The 21822-nt window shown below is 44.0% G+C and overlaps 1 protein-coding gene across 1 annotated transcript in view; it reads left to right on the top strand.

Annotated features, from left to right (window-relative positions):
- The window catches only part of dnmt3bb.1 (DNA (cytosine-5-)-methyltransferase 3 beta, duplicate b.1), a 233427-nt gene that overhangs the window by 117371 nt on the left and 94234 nt on the right, over positions 1–21822 (top strand). The window contains exons 7-11 of the mRNA XM_078236641.1: positions 3947–4105; positions 9296–9403; positions 14359–14500; positions 20101–20226; positions 20314–20358. Of these exons, the coding sequence (XP_078092767.1) occupies positions 3947–4105; positions 9296–9403; positions 14359–14500; positions 20101–20226; positions 20314–20358 (580 nt within the window). The remainder of the gene's footprint in view (positions 1–3946; positions 4106–9295; positions 9404–14358; positions 14501–20100; positions 20227–20313; positions 20359–21822) is intronic.

A 21822-nucleotide genomic window follows, 5' to 3' on the forward strand; every position in this document is an offset into this window, starting at 1 on the left:
GAAAATGCTGGAAAATCTCAGCAGGTCTGACAGCATCTGTGGGGAGAGAATAGAGCCAACATTTCAAGTCTGGATGACCCTTTGTCAGAAGTTCAGGCCTGGTCTACTTGAAAAAGGATATAATGGCTTTAGGAGCACTTCAGAGAAGTTTCACATTCACATAACTCATTCCTGGGATGAAGGACTTAATCTATAAACAAAGATTGAACAGGCTAAGCCTATACCCTTTGGAGTTCAGAATAATGAGAGGTAAGCTTACTGAAACATATAAGATTCTGAGGGGACTTGATAGGGTGGACACTGGGAGGATGTTTCCTCTTGACGGGAAAACTAGAACTCAGGACAAAGTTTAAAAACAAGAGATCTTTTTAATACAGAGGTGAGGAGAATTTTTTTTCTCTCAGAGGATCATTAAGAGTTTAGAATTCTCTTTCCTGAAAGTAGTGAAGACTGAGAAAGGCAAACCTGAGAAGGGTGCTTAGGAAATGTAATGTTTACCTGTTCAAAGTAGAGGTGGCACATTGAAATGTTTTTGGCAGCCTATTTATTTACGTGTACAAACCTTTAAATCTTTTGAGCAGTTGCACACACATGGTAACTTCAGAGGGGCCAACTGATGCTTGACTTGTGTGGGAACCTCTAAGTTGATGCATGGACACACAGGTTAGGGGAACATTGATTGTGTGCCTTTGGACTGGCTCCACTATTTGTTCCTTCAAAGCTGTTGCAAAATCTTACAGTCTTCCGAGTGCTTAGCATGACAAATATATGGGATACGAGTGAATCGTAGAACAGTTGTCTCAGTGAAATCTTAGTAATGCTTCATAGCAAATCCTGCCAACACAGCCAAATTGAAAGCATGGAAGGTAGGATGGCCATATGGACCCATCAGTTATCCCTGTGTGAAATACAGTAGTGTAGTGAATTCCCTTCAGCAGCTGTTCATGTCGCTGAAAGTAGATAAAAATGCTGGTCAGATTCAATTATCATCGGTCACATGTTTGGCCATCTTGAACCTGGTAATTTTGCATAAGATCTTTTTGTTCAGTTTGAAGGGGGCAAAGACAGAAGAATTGAGGGTAGAGTCAGCCTGGACTGCCTCTGGCAATAGTAGTTTTATGGTGGAAGCTGGCTGCGGATGTTCTTCCAGCTGGCAGCACATGCCTTTCAATTGCTTCCATGCACATACACATCTTTCCCACCAATGTTCACTTGAAGCTGTGCGGTCCCACACCACCCCAAAAATCCTTGCGTAGGTCGCCCACAAGTTGGTCGCTTTAAATCACCGCACATTCGCAACCATGCAAAAGAATCGAAAGGGTCTGCGCATTTAAAGAATTTGTCTGTGCTTCGGGGGAATAAAAAAGCTAGATGTAACATTGTTCTCCATCCAGCTTTTCTGAATTTCCAAGTGACCATTCCCTCCACACGCCCTGGTCCACTTCTCAGTTGTCACCAACTCCTTTTTCCTTTCTAGTGGCTCTTTCTTATACATGTGGGAGTTGCAACTCCTGCCATTTAACCTCTTTCCCATTGTTCAGGATATCAAACATTCCTTCCAAATGAAGCTGTGATTTTCTTGGTATTTCTTTGTATTTGTTGGTGATGGGGCCTCCACTACATTGGGGAGACAAAATACAGATTGGCTGACTGCCCTGCAGAACCTCCCATTCAGTATGTAAATGTGATCTCGAGATTTTGGTCACATGTTATTTAATTTCTTGTATCACTCTCGTCCTAACTTCTCTCTTAGCATCTGACACTTCCAGTGAATCTCAAATTAAGATCCAGAAACAGCAACTCATCTTTCAATTGGGCACCTTTACAATTTTCTGAACTCAATACTGAGTTCAACAATTTGAGATCATGATGGCTACCCCCATTTTTCTGAAGGAAACTATTGGTAATGATTCTGCCACTCCTGTTTATACCTCCTCTAGACCCATCATTTGTTTCTTTACTTGCCCCATTATCATCTCCTTTGCCTTGCAGCATCAGTCTTTTAGTTATTTAATCTCCTCTGCCTTCCACTCCATCACAGATCTTCTCATGGAATAGAATCATAGAATTCCTACAGTGCAGGAAGAGGCCATTCGGCTCATCGAGGCGGCACCGACAACAATCCCACCCAGGCCCTATCCCCGTAACCCCTAGTATTTTACTCACTAATGCCCTGACACTAAGGGGCAATTTAGCATGGCCAATCAAGCTAACCTGCACATCTTTGGACTGTGGGAGGAAATCGGAACGCGCGGAGGAAAGCCACGCAGACACAGGGAGAACATGCAAACTCTACACAGACAGTCGCCCTAGGTCAGAATTGAACCCGGGACCCTGGCGCTGTGAGGCAGCTGTGCTAACCATTGTGCCTTTCTCTCTTCCCATTTTCTTTGTATCTGTACTTGTTTAAAGCCTGTTATATATCTAACTTTTCCAAGTTCCAATGAAATACCCTCGACCTGAAGGGTGACTCTTTCTTCCTTTACAAATGCTGTCTGACCTGCTCTGAGCCTGTGGAGGCAGTTCCTTTCTTCATTGCCAATTAAGTATGCTGCTGCCTGTTGGCACAGTTAATGGCATAATGACATGTGAAACTCGTCTGGCTCTGGTGATAGTTGAACTCCCTTGCTTAATGTATTTGATCTTCAGCTAGACAAGAGGTTAGAAATCTGTGTTTGGGAGCATTTTAAAAGGAAACCCAATATATGCCAAAAATTGCCAATTGAATCGGCTATCTTCTGCCTTACAGGTTGTGATTTACCTGTATGTAATGCCTTCATTGTGTATGAGAGTGAAGAATTTAATTACTCTTCCGTTGTCGGGTTTGGTGGCAGGAGGCATTTCATCGATGTGGTGGGTGGTAGATGGGGACTCTGCCATCTTCCTGCCTCTTCTTCGATTAAGTCCATGGTGAGAATGCTTGTGGACATGCGCAAGGGCTTCATCCCGCCACCCCTAGTGATGAGGAGGGAGCACGCTATGTGGGAAGCCCAAAAAACATACCCTGTATGGGTTGCTTGCGAGCTTCTAGATACTCCCTCATTCAAAGGCACTAAGTGCCTGCTTGAGGGACTTGCATTGGGAAGGGTGAAAACCTGCTGAGAACGAGCCCACTACCCATGCTTCCAACGTGCTTTCTTGTGACCCCCATCCCTCTCCAGCCATTATTCAGCTGTGGCTCAAGTCCCTCAGTGTGCATTACCAGCAGCATCCTCCCGAGTGACGCTCTGCTGAGCAATAAAGAGCTACTGCTCTCTTATTAGCTGACAGCTCTCAGCAGTCCTTAATCCAGGGGCAGCACTGTTGCTGCCTAATTGGCACTTAATGAGGCATGCCTTCCTGAAAAGAGGTGATGTAGAGCTTTTACCAGCTCCCTAGCTGGCAGCGAGACCCGGGACTCCTACATTAGATTCCAATCTGTGGGCAATGCAAAGTAGAATCCAGTGCAATAATCATTAAAGTAAAGTAAAAGTAAAGTTTATTTATTAGTCACAAGTAAGGCTTACATTAACACTGCAATGAAGTTACTGTGAAATTCCCCTAGCCGCCACACTCCGGCACCTATTTGGGTCAATGCACCTAACCAGCATGTCTTTCAGACTGTGGGAGGAAACCGGAGCACCCGGAGGAAACCCACGCAGACATGGGGAGAACGTGCAAACTCCACACACACAGTGACCCAAGCCTGGAATCAAACCCAGGTCTCTGGCGCTGTGAGGCAGCAGTGCTAATCACTGTGCCACCGTGCCTCCCCCATTACAAGTGGGAGATCCAGCAAAATCTTTTAATTCTCAGTTTTATGGACAGCCTCTCCTCCTTATCAAACATGTGAAAGCAACCTGTTTATTGTTTCAAATGCTTCTATGTAATTGGTTAATTCTAGAAAATTATTGGAATATCTAGTGGGCTAATAATTAAATAAAAAATAAAAAAATTCTGTCTTCAGGATGGCAAAGGTTATGGCATTGGAGAGCTTGTCTGGGGGAAGATCAAAGGATTCTCGTGGTGGCCAGCAATAGTAGTTTCCTGGCGTACACCTGGCAGAAGGCAAGCTGCATCAGGAATGAGATGGCTTCAGTGGTTTGGAGATGGCAAGTTTTCAGAGGTAAGTGCAAAATAAGAGATAAAGATGAAGGAAAATTTCAGAATAAGTTAACATGTTTACATCATTTTCCCAAACATCATACAGTAGAATTTCTGGGTTTGGTGAAGTTCACATACAAATAGTTGAAACAATTGTAATAGTTCTTGTGTGCGGTATTTTTATGCAAATGTTAACATGCTAAAGAAAAATAAGTTAATGCCTGCATGAAATGATAAATGTGGGAATATTACATGTGCATATGTGAATTTTGCCAAGTGAATGGTCTACCTGAATGTCCTTGATTTATTTGAACTTGGTTGCGTTTTCATCTTCTGCCTTGGGACAGTTCATCACACTTTCAAATGATTTTGGCCATTATAAATTAAATTTTATTCATGTTGCTTTCGATTGCTTTTTGAATCAAGCATACAGTACATTTTTGAAGAATTAGTCCCATTTTATGAGCAATGCAGTGACTGAAAATTATTAATTGCTAATACAGAACATGGAATATATTTAACATATTAACTATTCCAATTTTGAATATAAATTCCTCACCAAATTCACACATGACTGACTATATGGTTGAGCTCAACAAGTGAAAACTAGGCTTCTCAGGAGTAAAATTTGTAGGTGATAAGAATTGTTTTAGTAGCTGGTTAGGGAAATATGTATTTATCTCTTGCATCTGTCATATTCTATACATCATGTCGAAATGTCAAAGCTATTTTAAAAAGGACTTATCAACTCTTGCCTTTATTTTACTAATCTTGGGAACTGCCTAATTACCTTCTGATTGATCTTACGATATGTTTAACCTCCAGTTGACCTCAGCTTTGCCATTTTACTGCAAATAAATCTCGTGGTCTTTGAGGGATATTGTACAAAGCTCAATTTTAGCCAGCTATGTATATCATATTCTGATCTTTAAAAAGTAGTATATCTTTTTTCTTCATTCATTCATGTAATGTGGGTGTCATTGGCGAGCCTAGTATTTATTGCCCTTCCCTAATTGCCCTTGAGAAGGTGATGATGTACTGCCTCCTTAACCACTGCAGTCTGTGTTAAAAATACTTCCATTGTGCTGTTATGTAAGGAGTTCCAGGATTTTGATCCAATGACAATGAAGGAACAGTGATATATTTTCAAGTTGCAATCATGTATTATCTGATGGGTACGTTGGTCTTTCCATTTGAGCTACCATGGCAAATCAGAGACCGAAAAAGAAAATGCTGGAAAATCTCAGCAGGTCTGGCAGCATCTGTATGAGAGAAAAGAGCTGACGTTTCGAGTCCAGATTGCCCTTTGTCAAAGCTCCAAAGCAGGTCTGGCAGCACGTTACAGATGCTGCCAGACCTGCTGAGATTTTCCAGCATTTTCTCTTTTGGTTTCAGATTCCAGCATCTGCAGTGATTTGCTTTTATTATGGCAAATCAGAGAATGGGGACCGGTTGGAAGGGTTGATTAAATGGCTTGCAATCAAAGCAGATGTGTGCAACATGCATACGATGAAAGCTGTGTGGTCATACAGAAAGTGATGATGGAGCTAGCTACTGATTCTATGTTGGAAATAATGAGCTTCAAGCTCTGTTCAAAGCCTTTTCTAAGTTGATGCTGGACGCCGCCACCTTCTTGACATTGATTGCAGACTTTCTGATGCACCAAGACCTTAGTTGTGCACATAAATAGGAGGGGGTAATTCTCCCAAAAAAATTCCAAGTGTCAAATTTGCCTGAAAACTGGAGTAAATCCCACTGGTTTTTTCAGTGGGAGTTCAGACTGGCATTGGGCACCCCCTCCACCCCCGCTGTCTGACCCTCTGGGGGGCCCCTGATGGTTCCCTTTCACTCCAATGGGGTCAGGCTGGACACCCAGCGCAGATTGTGTTAATCAGGCCCCGCTTAAATCTCCCGGCCCACTGCGCTAAAAAATAAGTGCAGTGGGATGGGAGAATGAAGGCAACTCCATCAAAGTGCATGGTGGCATGGGAGGCATGGTCCTACAGGAGGCATGGTTAGTAAGTTTGCAGATGACACCAAGGTTGGTGGCATAGTGGACAGTGAAGAAGGTTATCTCGGATTGCAACGGGATCTTGATGAATTCTGCCAGTGGGCTGATGAATGGCAGATGGAGTTTAATTTAGATAAATGCGAGGTGATGCATTTGGTCGATCGAACCAGGACAGGATTTACTCAGTTAATGGTAGGGCGTTGGGGAGAGTTACAAAACAAAGAGATCTAGAGGTACAGGTTCATAGCTCCTTGAAAGTGGAGTCGCAGGTGGACAGAGTGGTGAAGAAGGCATTCAGCATGTTTGGTTTCAATGACCAGCACATGAACATTGAATACAGGAGTTGGGACATTTTGTTGAAGTTGTACAAGACATTGGTAAGGCCACACTTGGAATACTGTGTACAGTTCTATTATAGAAAGGATATTATTAAACTAGAAAGAGTGCAGAAAAGATTTACTAGGATGCTACCGGGACTTGATGGTTTGAGTTATAAGGAGAGGCTGGATAGACTGGGACTTTTTTCTCTGAAGCGTAGAAGGCTGAGGGGTGATCTTATAGAAGTCTATAAAATATTGAGGGGCATAGATCAGCTAGATAGTCAATATATTTTCCCAAAGGTAGGGGAGTCTAAAACTAGAGGGCATAGGTTTAAGGTGAGAGGGGAGAGATACAAAAGGGTCCAGAGGGGCAATTTTTTCACACAAAGGGTGGTGAGTGTCTGGAACAAGCTGCCTGGGGTAGTAGTAGAGGCAGGTACAATTTTGCCTTTTAAGAAGAGTTTGGACAGTTACATGGGTAAGATGGGTATAGAGGGATATGAGCCAAATGCGAGCAATTGGGACTAGCTTAGGGGTTTAAGAAAAAAAGGGCGGCATGGACAAGTTGGGCCAAAGGGCTTGTTTCCATGCCGTAAACCTCTATGACTCTATAAGTCCTCACCTGAGTCTCTGTAGTAGAACCTGTAGGTGACCTAGCCTCCTGGTGGGCTTGTGTTTGCACTCGCATTATTATCCTTGCCCCCCGCCCCTGTCTTGATTAGTCCTGTCTATAGGCAATTTGTCTCATTCCACCTCTATTCTATCCTCTATGTGGGTATGAGTATCTGAGCTGGTGGCTGAAAGTGTGAAATTGACTAATGGTGCTTCATTATCACCACTGCCTTTTTGTTGTTCCTCCAGTGCAACCTGGCCTGGTTGCACTTTGAGTGTCTGAGAGAGGGAAAGCACATGCGTACGGTTGCGGTGTGGACTGAGGATGAGTAACAGGTGCATTCTTATACTATCTGCAGTTCGTAACTCAGAAATGTATGCAAGATGAGAGAGAGCTGATATAAAGGAACATTAAGAATGGGGATAGCATCACCTTTGATGGCTTTAGACACTTCATTGACTAAAGTCTCAGCAATGGGTGTCCCAATAATTAATGGTCACCATTGTTCCTCCAAGGAGGTCAGGATTTGCAGGTGAGCCGATTGTTAGGTTCTGCTGTCTCGAGTTGTGTTTCACTTCCAACTGCAAGAGAGAGAAGTGTGTCAATGAGTTATCTGTTTGGCTGATGTAGGCAGCTGTGGTTGAATAGTTGACAGTATGTGCAAGTTGGTATGAGGCTTGCAGCAGTGCTAATGTGTAAGGGTACAATGCAGAACATGGATTTTAAGTATGAAACCTGATATAAATAGTTGGGAAGTGAGTGATGGTGGTGTGATCAATTGAGCAGTGTGTGAAACTCCTATGTAGATGATAACATAAGGCATTTGGAGATGCATTCCCTGACCTTGACAACTTGTGTGAGGTTATTGAAATTCTTGTGGGATTACATCCAAGTCCTTGGGGCTTGCCTCCTGGCATTTGCATACATGGCTATCTGCTCCCATTGCCTTCTATGCATCTATCTGAAGGGCCTTCTGGTCCCACGAGTCCATCTCCTCCGCCAAGCCTCCAGTACAGCATTTGAAAACTTTGAAGCCCGCGCTTTCCCACATTATGCCATTGTTCAGTGTTTCCAAAGTCAGATTCACTTCTTTGCATCAGATTCTTGTCTCTAATAGACTGGAAACATATCTGTTTTTCTCTCCACAGATGCTGCCAGACATGCTGAGTTTTTCCAGAATTATCTGTTTTTATTTCAGATTTCTAGCATCCACAGTATTGTGCTTTTATTAATTTTTTTGCATAACTGCCAGCAGATGCTGCAGCCAGAATGTGCCCATACCCTCTTCTCCCCACCCCCAGCCCACCACTTCAAAGGCTAAATTTAAGCATTGCCAGCTAGCTTTTAATGTGTTAGCCAGTTGCAATACTTGCCCCTACTTAGTGGTCCAGCCTCCCAACAGCATGGATAGTCGTAGCTGGATGTGAAATCATTTAAAATAGTTGGTAGCAGGAAGCTGGTATTCTGTTTGTATTGCAGTTAACTGGAACAGGTTAATTGTGTATTGCAATCCAGGTACCTATTCTTAAGGGCTACTAAATTTAGTGCTCATGGATTCATAGAACAGTGGAACACCGAAGCTGGCCTTTCAACAGGTTGAGTCAGCGCGGTTCTTTCGAAGAGCAATCTAATTAGTCCAACTCTTAGCCCTGCTCTTTGTCTATAACCCTGAAATTTATTTCTCCTTCAATGATTTATCCAATTCAATGTTGAAGGTTGCCATTGAATTGGTGTCCACTGTCTTACCAGGCAGTGTATTTTGAACACTAACTATCATTGCTTGAAAAACATTTTTCACATAGTGCCTCTGATTCTTTTGCCAAACACCTTGAATCTGTGCCGTCCAGTTATTGATTGACCCTTTGGCCATTGGAAATGGTTTCTCTTTAGTTGCTCTATCTGAACCTTTCAAGATTTTAAATACCCCTATCAAATCCTCTGCTCCATCACAATATTTCAGCTGGCAGTTTGGGTTAGGTGATGCTGATGCACCTTTACTGCCATAATGCACTCTGCTATTAACTCCCTCTTCAGTTTGTCATCATTCACACCTAACTCTAGCTCACCAGAGTCAGTGGAATGTCAACCCCTATTTGGCAGTATTTGGTGGATGCAAGACCTTATTTTGGAAGGCACTATTCCAAAATGGATGCCATTTTGCACTTGGATTATGGGCTAAAAATGTAGGACTGTCCTAAAAACCTGCAGGTATAGACTTTTTCTGAATGGTTTGAGTTATTAACATTTTCATATTTTCTTGTTTTCAAGGTTTCTGCCGACAAACTTGTGCCTTTAACTGCTATTGGTCAGTATTTCCACAGTTCGGCGTTTAACAAGCTGATCTCTTACAAAAGGGCTGTGTTCCAGGCTTTGGAGGTAATTGATTTGATTTGATTTATTATTGTCACTTGTATTGGTATACAGTGAAAAGTATTGTTTCTTGCGCACTATACAAACAAAACATACCGTTCATAGAGAAAGAAAGGAGAGAGTGCAGAATGTAGTGCTACAGTCAAAGCTAGGGTATAGAGAAAGATCACCTTAATGCAGGGTAGGTCCATTCCAAAGTCTGATGGCAGCAGGGAAGAAGCTGTTCTTGAGTCGGTTGGTACGTGTCCTCAGACTTTTGTATCTTTTTCCTGACGGAAGAGAGAATGTCCGGGGTGCGTGGGGTCCGTCATTATGCTGGCTGCTTTTCTGAGGCAGCAGGAAGTATAGACAGTGTCAATGGGTGGGAGGCTGGTTTGAGTGATGGACTGGGCTTCGTTCACGACCCTTTGTAGTTTCTTGTGGTCTTGGATAGTTAAAATGAGGACAACAGTTTTTGTATTTGAAGTCACTGGGCTAATTCTGAAATCCTTTTCTTCCCTAAATAGTTGGTTTGATCCCCCAGTTGACTGACCCTAGTGTGGAGCAGAACCTTCAGACGATGCTGATTGGAAAATCACTGGTCCCTACCCCATTCTTCCCCATACATTTCAGTTAGAAATTCAGGAACTGTGGGCACAATTTCTTGTTGTTGGTGCTCAATTGGGAATAAGCTCTGGTAAAAAAGATTAAGGGTTGATTCAGAGGCTCTGCATCCCTAATTTCTAAAGAGTTTTTTTTTACAAAATAGTCGTATTGAAATGATTTATTTAAATGGCTGTTAATTTTCACTTCCTCCTTTTAAAGAGACACTTTGCCTCTGTCATCCTCTCCGACAGTCTGGCAAAGATCAGAACTTGTCGTGTGCAAATGCACTTCCCAACATAAAAGCCTGCTTATCAGTTTTTGTTCAAATGAAATAGTGACTGCTTGTCAATAGGCTAACCTCAATTCTCTGCAGAAGAGACCAATTATAAATGTGTATGTCACATCATCATGGTCCCCTTTCTCCACAAGATCAATAGATCATTTGAATGCTCTGGAAGTCTTTTGAGAGTTGGAACATTAAGGAGACATAGTGAAGAGAAGAACCTGTCTTTATATTCTACCCTTCACATCTCTAAGCCTTTCACTGCTAAAGAATTATTTTGAAGTGTAGTGTAGATTCCCGTGTAGGAAAATGCAGCATCCAATTTAAGCACAGCAAAATCACACAAACTCCAATAGGCTAATGTCCAACTAACTGTTATAAAAACAAGAATTTACATTTATACTGTATCTTTAATATAATTAAACATCTCAATGTGCTTCACAGGCATATTATGGAACACAATTTGACACCAAGCCACCCAAAGATATAGTGGGCCATATGGACCAAAGATTTGATCAAAAAAGTAGGATTTAAGAAGTGATTTCATGGAAGAGAGATGTAGAGCTGAGGGCTAGGCAGCTGAGGCATGGCTGTCAATAGAAGAGCAATTAAAATCAGAGTGAGCTCTCCAGAGATTAAAGTTTCAAGTTTATTTATTAGTGTCACAAGTAGGCTTACATTAACACTGTAATGAAGTTACTGTGAAAACCCCCTAGTCGCCACACTCCAGTGCCTGTTCGGGTACACTGAGGGAGAATTTAGCATGGCCAATGCACCTAACCACCACTTTCGGATTGTGGGAGGAAACCGGAGCAGACAGGGGGAGAACATGCAGACTCCACACAGACAGTGACCCAAGCCGGGTCCCTGGCGCTATGAGGCTGCAGTGCTAATCGTGTCACTGTGCCACCATGCCGCCCCAAGGAATGAAGGAGATGACTGACAAAGGGAGGTTCAAAGTTACAAAACAGTTTGAAAACAAGGCTGAGAATTTTTAAATCAAGGTTTTTCCTGACCGGGAGTCCCTGCAGATCAGTGAGTATGAGGGTATTTGGTGAGTGGGGCTTGGTACAGGTTAGGACAGAGGCAGCAGAGATTTAAATGATCTCAATATGCAGAAAGTAGCACATGACTGACCACCAGTAGTGCACTGGAATAATTTAGACTAGATGTGACGAAGATATGGATGAGGGTTTCAGCAGCATGTGAACAAAGGCAAGGTAGAGTCCAGGCAATGTTACAGAGGTGAAAATAGGCATTCTTAGTAATGGTGTAAATGTGTGGTTGGGCTGATCTTTGGGTCAAAACAAAACATCAAGATTAGGAGCAGTCAATAGTCAACCTCAGAAGGTTGCAAAGAAGGGGAATAGTGAAGGAATGAAGTTTGTGATGGGAGCATGAACAGTGGCACTGTTTTGCCAATATGTAATCGACGGAAATTTCTCCATATCCAATACTGGATGTCAGACAACCAGTCACACAATCAAGAGATTATGGAGGGGGCAAGAGAGATGGAGGAGAGATAGAACTGGTACTGTCATTGTACATATGGAAACTTTCATCATGGGCAATGTAGTATTAAGGTGTTCAAGACTGTAAGGGTTAATGTGGGACTGGGGAAACAGTGCCACCCACATTATAATATACTGTCAAATGGGAACAGTAGAGTGTAGTGATGAGTCTGGTAGAAATCAGCTGATTATAGCACCTAATCAGGATTGTATCTGCTTATATGTATTTAGTTATGTGTCATTGATAAACACAGTAGCTATATACTAGTCTGCCGGCCTCCCAATTGCTGGCCAGCGCTGCGACTCCCGCATCGCTGGCTCTCCGATCTTGCCCCGCCCGATCACTGCCCCCAGGACGTGCCTGGGCCCAACCCAACCACCCCGCCACCCCTCACTCACCGTGTCACTCAGCCCAAAGTGTAGAGTGGCAGCGGGACCCCCCTTCCCCACCCCCACAGATGTTCCCCCCCCCCCCCAAGAAACCCTGCCCCATCAGGCCCTGCTCCCTTGGCACAGCCTATGCCCAGTGGGCAGAGCCAAGGTGCCTCCTGGGCATTGGCTTTTGGGACCCAGGCTGGCACTGCCAAGGTGGCAATGCCCAGGCCCCCCCCCCCCCCCCCCCCCCCCCCCCCCAGTGCCCGACCCTCTGGGGACCTCGATTGCAGCCCCCACCACCCCCCCCCCACCCCCCTGGCCCTTTCACTCCAGCAGCATTAGGCCGCCAGCTCCCCACAAATAGTGAGCTATACTGAACCCCGCTGGAGTGAACCACTCCTGGTTGGTGGGCAGAGGGGAGGCAAGAGAGGCTAGAAGGCCCAGAGACTTCAGTCCCGGGCCTGTTAATGGCATTTAAATTGTATGCAAATTAGATTGTGAATAGAATAGGCAGCTCTGCGCCGATTTTTGGCGCAGAGCTGACGGTGCAGGAAATCCGGTGCTGGGAGACGCGCGGAGGCCGTGGCGCCCAGTGGGGAGCCCGTGAAGCGGCCTTCGCTCGAGTCTTCCGGCCCATTGGGCTACAAAAGCAGCGCAGAGGGATAGGAGAATTGCCTCCATAGACTGTTGGTTCTTTCCCCCGATGTCTACTGACCTGCTGTAAACTTAAGGCTGTTTTCTGTTTTTGTTTCAGAGTACATTTGATAGTTTTCACCGTAGTTCATATTATATACAAAGTTTCTGCTAGTGTAGCTCAAATGAAAATCTCATTATAGGAAAATTTATAGCAAGAGCCTGCTAGCATTCTTTTAAAGTTCCACATGTGGCTTTGATTTTCCTTTTGGAGAGACAGTAGTGAGAGTTTACAGCTGAAGTGGAAATTTGACTATCCAGAGTTTCCACATAAATCAATTTCTTGCTCGAAATATGTGAGTTTATGTTTATTTTGCAGTTTGTATTCGGCGGCAATAGTTTGGCTGCCAAAAATACCATAATATAGAACAACTGTGCAAGCTTAGAGTGTGCCTCGTAAAGATTTTAACATTTGTTATTTTCTATTGCTGCCTAAATTGAAATTAAACTTGCACAAGAAATGGGAGGAATAAAATGGAAGGTTGTCTTTCAGATTTTTCTCAATATTTAAGAATTGATTGTGTCAGATTAAAGAAAATTACAGTGGTCTACTGCTAATCTTGCAGTTACACCTTACAAGCAAGCAGGGGAAGAGTGACATTGCTGAATTTCTGAGAAAAGGTGGTCATTGTGCTATCCAGACCCCGGTGGTAATTGTTTAGGAAAATCTGGAAAAGAAAAAGGAGTATGTTTAGATTTTACACCTTATGGAATGACCTATATGTACATTCCATAGAATTGACTCCCTACAGTGCAGAGGGAGGCCATTTGGCCCATCGAGCCTGCACTGACAACAATCCCACCCAGGCCCTAACCCCGCAGCCCCACGCATTTAGCCTTCTAATCCGCCTGACACTAAGGGGGCAATTTACCACGGTCAATCCACCTAACCCGCACATCTTTGGACTGTGGGAGGAAACTGGAGCACCCGGAGGAAACCCACGGGGGCATGAGAAGAACATGCAAACTCCACACAGACGGAATTGAACCCGGGCCCCTGGCACTGTGAGGCAGCAGTGCTAACCACTGTGCCACCATGCCGCCCAGTTGAAGGCTGTTAGGAAGATATATTACTAGTCTTGCTTTGTTCTTGTGCAACAAACAGGAATATTACAGATAAGAGATGGCCAGAGTTTTGAGTAGAGGTATTTAATTGGCCTGATGATGAGGTTCAGACTAATAGCACCCCAGGACGGTAGCAATAAGCAATAATGTAGTGATGTAGTCAACAAATGCAAGGATTGACAGTCGTCCTTGTAAACTAGCTAAATCAACATTGAAAACTCACAAATGTTGCCGAAGAAAGTAAGGGTATGAGAAATGCATCCATATCCCATTGTTATTGCATTGCAGGTCAGTTTTGTAATGTGGCTTCTGTCTTGGTTGGGATTTATTAGTGACAGCAGAAAATAGAATAGGTATTCATAGTTTTGCAATACTCTTAAGATAAATCTAAACAGCTCCAAAGTATGATGACTTATTCCATATCTAATACAAAATACCAACTCTTACAGATTGCTAGTAGCAGATCTGGAATACCATTCCCCTCCAATGACCGGGGCACCTTGGAGGAACAAATTAAGCCAATGCTTGACTGGGCATTTGGTGGTTTTCAACCAAAAGGTTACGAAGGAATTAAGCCCAAACAAAACACAGGTAATCGACAACAAAAAGAGAGGTTTGCTGGTTCATTATGATTTTAGCAGTAGTCAATACAGGTACAAGAACAGAAAATGCTGGAAAATCTCAGCAGGTCTGACAGCCTCTGTGGGGAGAGAATAGAGCCAACGTTTCAAGCCTAGATGACTCTCCGTCAGAGTGTTTTTTCAGATTCCACCATCCGCAGCATTTTGCTTTTATGTCAATACAGGGAGCCCACTTTATACTTAAAATGGGATACATTTTTCTTATTTAATTAAATTTTTCAGTGAAAAAAAAGAGATGAATACATATTAAATTGTCCTTATTGTTTTTGACTCTGAGCTGCTTTAAAAACCAAAGCACACAATTTATTCAAAATAATTGAACCAAGATGAAAATGTAAAATTTAAAAAGTAGCCATAATCAAAAGTGCAATTATGAAACTTGAGGTGAATGATTTAGTTCGAGTCAGTGAACAATTCAAGCCATCTCAAGCGACTCAAGTATGGAATTTTAATTATCCGAATCCCTTGGAGCAATAAAGAGCTACATGAACCAAATAGCCTTTCATTTCATAAGTGTGCAGCTGACTAACAACATCAGATCATTTAGGTCAATGCTCCCTTCACACACAGCAGCCAGAATACTTTATTTTTAAGACGGTCCATTGGGCTGTATTTTGGCAGGGTGGTGGTGGCCCTGAAAGCTGGAGGCAACCGTGCTTCAGTTTGTCTCATGGAGTCATGACTGAATTCTGTGGCAATCAGGCAGCAAATGAACTGCTGTCGGGTTCCTGTCCCAGCAGTGCCACTAGAAGCTGTGGCTACTGTTGAGACGGTATCTAGCTGAGAGAAGCAAAGTGGACATCACCTCGGAAGTAATAGAACATAGAACATAGAACATTACAGCGCAGAACAGGCCCTTCGGCCCACGATGTTGCACTGACCAGTTAAAAAAAAAAACTGTGACCCTCCAACCTAAACCAATTTCTTTTCGTCCATGAACCTATCTACGGATCTCTTAAACGCCCCCAAACTAGGCGCATTTACTACTGATGCTGGCAGGGCATTCCAATCCCTCACCACCCTCTGGGTAAAGAACCTACCCCTGACATCGGTTCTATAACTACCCCCCCTCAATTTAAAGCCATGCCCCCTCGTGCTGGATTTCTCCATCAGAGGAAAAAGGCTATCACTATCCACCCTATCTAAACCTCTAATCATCTTATATGTTTCAATAAGATCCCCTCTTAGCCGCCGCCTTTCCAGCGAAAACAATCCCAAATCCCTCAGCCTCTCCTCATAGGATCTCCCCTCCATACCAGGCAACATCCTGGTAAACCTCCTCTGCACCCTCTCCAAAGCCTCCACATCCTTCCTGTAATGTGGGGACCAGAACTGCACACAGTACTCCAAGTGCGGCCGCACCAGAGTTGTGTACAGTTGCAACATAACGCTACGACTCCTAAATTCAATCCCCCTACCAATAAACGCCAAGACACCATATGCCTTCTTAACAACCTTATCTACTTGATTCCCAACTTTCAGGGATCTATGCACACATACACCTAGATCCCTCTGCTCCTCCACACTATTCAAAGTCCTCCCGTTAGCCCTATACTCAACACATCTGTTATTCCTACCAAAGTGAATTACCTCACACTTCTCCGCATTAAACTCCATCCGCCACCTCTCGGCCCAACTTTGCAACCTGTCTAAGTCTTCCTGCAAACTACGACACCCTTCCTCACTGTCTACCACACCACCGACTTTGGTGTCATCAGCAAATTTGCTAATCCACCCAACTATACCCTCATCCAGATCATTAATAAATATTACAAACAGCAGTGGCCCCAAAACAGATCCCTGAGGTACACCACTTGTAACCGCACTCCATGATGAATATTTACTATCAACCACCACCCTCTGTTTCCTATCCGCTAGCCAATTCCTGATCCAATTTCCTAGATCACCCCCAATCCCATACATCTGCATTTTCTGCAGAAGCCTACCATGGTGAACCTTATCAAACGCCTTACTAAAATCCATATATACCACGTCCACTGCCTTGCCCCCATCCACCTCCTTGGTCACTTTCTCAAAAAACTCAATAAGGTTAGTAAGGCACGACCTACCTGCCACAAAACCATGCTGACTATCACCTATCAATTCATTACTCTCCAAATAACTATAAATCCTATCCCTTATAATTTTTTCCAACATCTTGCCGACAACAGAAGTGAGACTCACCGGTCTATAATTCCCGGGGAAGTCTCTGTTCCCCTTCTTAAACAATGGGACAACATTCGCTAACCTCCAATCTTCTGGTACTATACCAGAGGCCAACGACGACCTGAAGATCAGAGCCAGAGGCTCTGCAATCACTTCTCTTGCCTCCCAGAGAATCCTTGGATAAATCCCATCCGGACCAGGGGATTTATCTATTTTCAGACCCTCCAGAATATCCTGCACATCCTCCTTATCAACTGTAATACTGTCTATTCTACTCCCTTGCAACCCAGTGTCCTCCTCAGCTATATTCATGTCCCCTTGCGTGAACACCGAAGAGAAATATTGGTTCAATGCTTCACCAATCTCCTCCGGTTCCACACATAACTTCCCTCTGCCATCTATAACTGGCCCTAAACTTGCCCTAACCAACCTTCTGTTCTTGACATACCTATAGAACGCCTTAGGATTCTCTTTAACCCTATCCGCCAAAGTCTTCTCATGTCCCCTTTTAGCCCTTCTAAGCTCGCTCTTCAACTCCCTCTTAGCCAATCTAAAGCTTTCTAGTGCACTACCCGAGTGCTCACGTCTCATCCGAACATAAGCCTCCTTTTTCTTTTTAACCAACAAAGAAACTTTTTTGGTGCACCACGGTTCCCTAGCCCTACCAATTCCTCCTTGCCTGACAGGGACATACCTATCACAGACTCGCAGTAGCTGCTCCTTGAAAAAACTCCACATGTCGGACGTTCCCAGTCCCTGTAATCTCCTAGTCCAACCTATGTTTCCTAATTCTCTCCTAATAGCCTCATAATTACCCTTCCCCCAGCTAAAACCACTGGCCCGAGGTTCATGCCTATCCCTTTCCATCACTAAGGTGAACGTAACCGAATTGTGGTCACTATCACCAAAATGCACACCAACTTCCAAGTCTAGCACCTGGTCTGGCTCATTTCCCAGCACCAGATCCAATATAGCCTCACCTCTAGTTGGCCTGTCTACATACTGAGTCAAAAAACCTTCCTGCACGCTTTGAACAAAAACTGACCCCTCTAACGAGCTAGAGCTATAACAATTCCAGTCAATATTAGTCAAGTTAAAATCCCCCATAACAATTGCCCTATTACTTTCACTCCTAAGCAGGATTGACTCCGCAATCCTTTCCTCAACCTCTCTAGAACTTTTAGGAGGTCTATAAAAGACTCCCAACAGGGTGACCTCTCCTCTCCTATTTCTAATCTCCGCCCATACTACCTCAACAGATAAGTCCTCATCAAACCTCCTCTCTGACACTGTGATACAATCTCTGACCAATAATGCTACCCCTCCCCCTCTTCTACCTCCTTCCCTACTTCGACTAAAACATTTGAACCCCGGGACCTGCAGCATCCATTCCTGCCCCTGCTCTATCCATGTCTCTGAAATAGCCACAACATCGAAGTCCCAGGTACTGATCCACGCTGCAAGTTCACCCACTTTATTGCGAATACTCCTGGCATTGAAGTATACACATTTCAAACCCTGCTCCACCCCACCTCTGCAATGCTGTGCATTGCAGTCCCCATCCATGCATCCCTCACTTTCAGCCCCACTACTCAGGATCCCTCCCCCCCCCCGAATCAGTTTAAACCTCCCTGCATGGCCTTAGCAAATTTACCCCCCAGGATATTGGTCCCCTTCTGATTAAGGTGTAGACCATCCTTCTCATAGAGGTCACACCTTCCCCAGTACGAGCCCCAATTGCTTAAGTACCTGAACCCCTCCCTCCTGCACCATCCCCTCAGCCATGAATTCAAACCTTCCCTCTCCCTATTCCTCTCTAAACTATCCCGTGGTACAGGCAAGAGTCCAGAGATAACCACTCTGTCAGTCTTGGCCTTTAGTTTCCACCCCAACTCCATAAATCCCTGCCTAATATCCCCTTCCCCTATCCTCCCTATGTCGTGTGTCCCCACATGTACAATAACTTGTGGTTTATCTCCCTCCCCCCTAAGAGTCCTGAATACCCTGTCAGACACATCCCGGACCCCAGCCCCTGGTAGGCAACACACCAACCCTGAGTCCCTACCTTTAGTTCCGACCCTCCTATCTGTCTCCTTAATTGTGGAGTCCCCAATCACAAGGCCCAGTCTTTTACAGCCCCTAACCACCTGAGCTTTCTCACTCGGCTCACCCCCAGAGATCTGCTCTCTATGCTCAGTTGATTCCTCCTCAACTGTAGCCTCCAGCACCGAAAACCTATTATGGAGGGGAACCGCCCCAGGGGATTGTCTTCCCGATTGCTTCTTACCCCTCCTCCTGGCATTGACCCAAGCCTCATTTCTAGGAGTTACTATTTCTCTATAACTCCTATCAACTTCCACCTCCGCCTCCCGAATTATGCGGAGTTCCTCTACCTCCCCCTCCAGCTCCTTTACACGCTCCTCCAGAAGCTGCAATCTAATGCACTTCTTACAACTAAAATCTCCTGAAACACTACTGGATTTCCTCACCACATACATCCCACAGGAGATGCAGCATACTGCCTGAACTGCCATCCCTGAAGCCATTACCAGCAAGAAAAAAAGAAAACAAAAAACTTCCCCACACTTCCCCAACTGTCACTCTCCACTGCAGCCCGAGCAACACTCCCTCAGTGAGACACCAACTGTCACTCTCCACTGCAGCCCGAGCAACACTCCCTCACTGAGACACCAACTGTCACACTCTCTAATGATATGGGGTCATGATTTCTGGGACCTGTGTGATTGGCCCCAATGAAGTAGTCGGGAGGGTGAGTCTCCTGATGAAGGAGCAGCACTCCGAAAGCTCGTGATTCCAAATAAACCTGTTGGACTTTAACCTGGTGTTGTGAGACTTATCACCATCTAGGATCTGGAGCAAAGCAACAACACCTGAAAGCTGACAAAACTGACCACAAAATTACACCCTCCTGAATAATTCCCCAGATTTAAAAAAATACATTGTATCTACCCTGTGTAGGTGCAAGAAGACAGATTGGACTTCTGAACAATTAGGTGTGCAACTTGGTTGTGGTCCTCCTGATTTTCTGAATCATTAAGAAACTGGGAGTTGCAGCCGAGTAACGACTTCTGCAGTCAACTATTTGATCCGCTCAGCGAACTCTTGTGAATGCTAACTCACAAAATACATTCCACTATATCACAAATTGCAATCAGTACCAGGGAGTGGTTCAAATTATGAATTAGGATTCAGATGATGAATGTAATATAGATTTTTACAATGTAATTTATTTTAGTTACTCATTGTTTTCCGTGTAACAGATCTATGTAACAGAAAGCAGCAACCGGTTATTCATTGAGCTTGGTTTTGTACAATGTATGTTTGCATATACTTTTCACATCAATTCTTCCATCTGTTGGATAGAAAATGACACTGCAGGTGAAAACCCCGTAGAAGTCTATGTGCCTGAGTACTATCCTCCCACAAAAAAGCAGAAAACAAGCTTATATAAAAGCAAAGAAGGAACAGAAGAGGAACACCGGGGGAGAGGTAAGTAACGTTTTCAATGAAGGTAGACTGCTGAGTGTATTATTAGTGGGTCAAAAAACTCATAGTTTTTTTTCATTTTTTCTGCAGAAAAAATTTTCTTTCAAGTTACCAGCAGCAATAAAAGTATTGAAGGTAACATTTTTCTTACTTTTATTACATTTGACTGCTCTTAAATGCAATGCCTTCCAGTTTGTTCAAATGACAGCTTGGGTACCACACTGGTAGATTGACAATTTCGCAAATAGTATTGTAAAGCGAATGTGCTATCCTTTAAACATTTGCAGTTGATTGCAATGGTAAATATAGTACAGACATATTCCTGCATTAAAGCTCACAAGAGTAACTCAAGTAATATGATAAAACTGCTAAATTGGTATGTTTCTGTGTTGTTCTATTTGAAGGTGCGCTACTAGTTTTGAGTTTAAATTCAGTAAAGTACTTGCGTAGTATCCAAATTGCTTCATTAAAACTTTGTGGAACTCAATTGGGGGCACAGATTTTGTAGTCTTAGCATAGAAATGCCATATCTGTAGAGTACCAGGTGTAGCTCTTGCACTGGGGTCACCCCATAACACAACTATATAACCACAGGATCTCTACAGTGCAAAAGGAAGTTATTCAGCCCTTCGGGTCTGCAGTGACTCTGCAAAAGAGCATCTTACCCAGGCCCACCCTATCCCCCTAACCCTGTGTATATACGATGGCTAATCCACGTAACCTACACATTTTGGGACACTAAGGGGCAATTTAGCATGGGCAATCCACCTAACCTGCACATCTTTGGACTTGGGAGGAAAACAGAGCACACAGGGGAAACCTACACAGACATGGGCAGAATGTACAAACACTACATTGACAGTCATGCAAGGCTGGAATCAAACCCAGCTCCCTGGTGCTGTGAGGCAGCAGTGCTAACCACTGTGCCGCTGTGCCGACAAGGGGTGGAAAATTTTCCAATTGTTTTGCTAAATGTCAACTTGGGCAGGAAAAGTGAGTGTAGCAGGCTGGCTGCACTGCCACATTTCCTGCCATATCTGTTCACACTTAGTCAAAAAAAGAAAGGGGTGGGTCCCACGATATCATGTTGGCAGAGCCAGCAACGTAAGCTCCTGAAAGATCAGGGGCACCCTACAACAATCTTGCTTAAATCATGGAGAGCATGGCTCAGCTGAGTGTCGGACTTGAAGGTCTCATGCACGCTGAATGAACTTGGCTCATTTTCTAATGGTTCACTTTCAGCTGACAATCCATTAAGTTTATGTGTTGCACTGCATATGTTCTTACTCTTCATCGTATCCTTAAAGAGGCATGTAAGAATGGATGCAGGCTCCAAGAGGGGGACCATGGGCTCTGCAAGCCTCCATCTTCCTAATAAGTTTGCTGTGGCATTCAAGGTATCATCTTTGCAGGCAAGAAATAAGTGCAAGGAGTGGGTATCCATAGTTATTGTAAAGGCCACTGGAGGACAACCAACAGAAGACTGACTGTGGCTACTAGGACTTGGGTCTTTTGATCCTAATGAACACCCTCGTTGTGATTGATGAGAAAGATCAGACATCTGTTGTCCTCCAGGATGATATCACCCTGCAAGGGGTG

The sequence above is a fragment of the Mustelus asterias genome, chromosome 20 (assembly GCF_964213995.1).
Source record: "Mustelus asterias chromosome 20, sMusAst1.hap1.1, whole genome shotgun sequence".
Taxonomy (NCBI): Eukaryota; Metazoa; Chordata; class Chondrichthyes; order Carcharhiniformes; family Triakidae; genus Mustelus; species Mustelus asterias.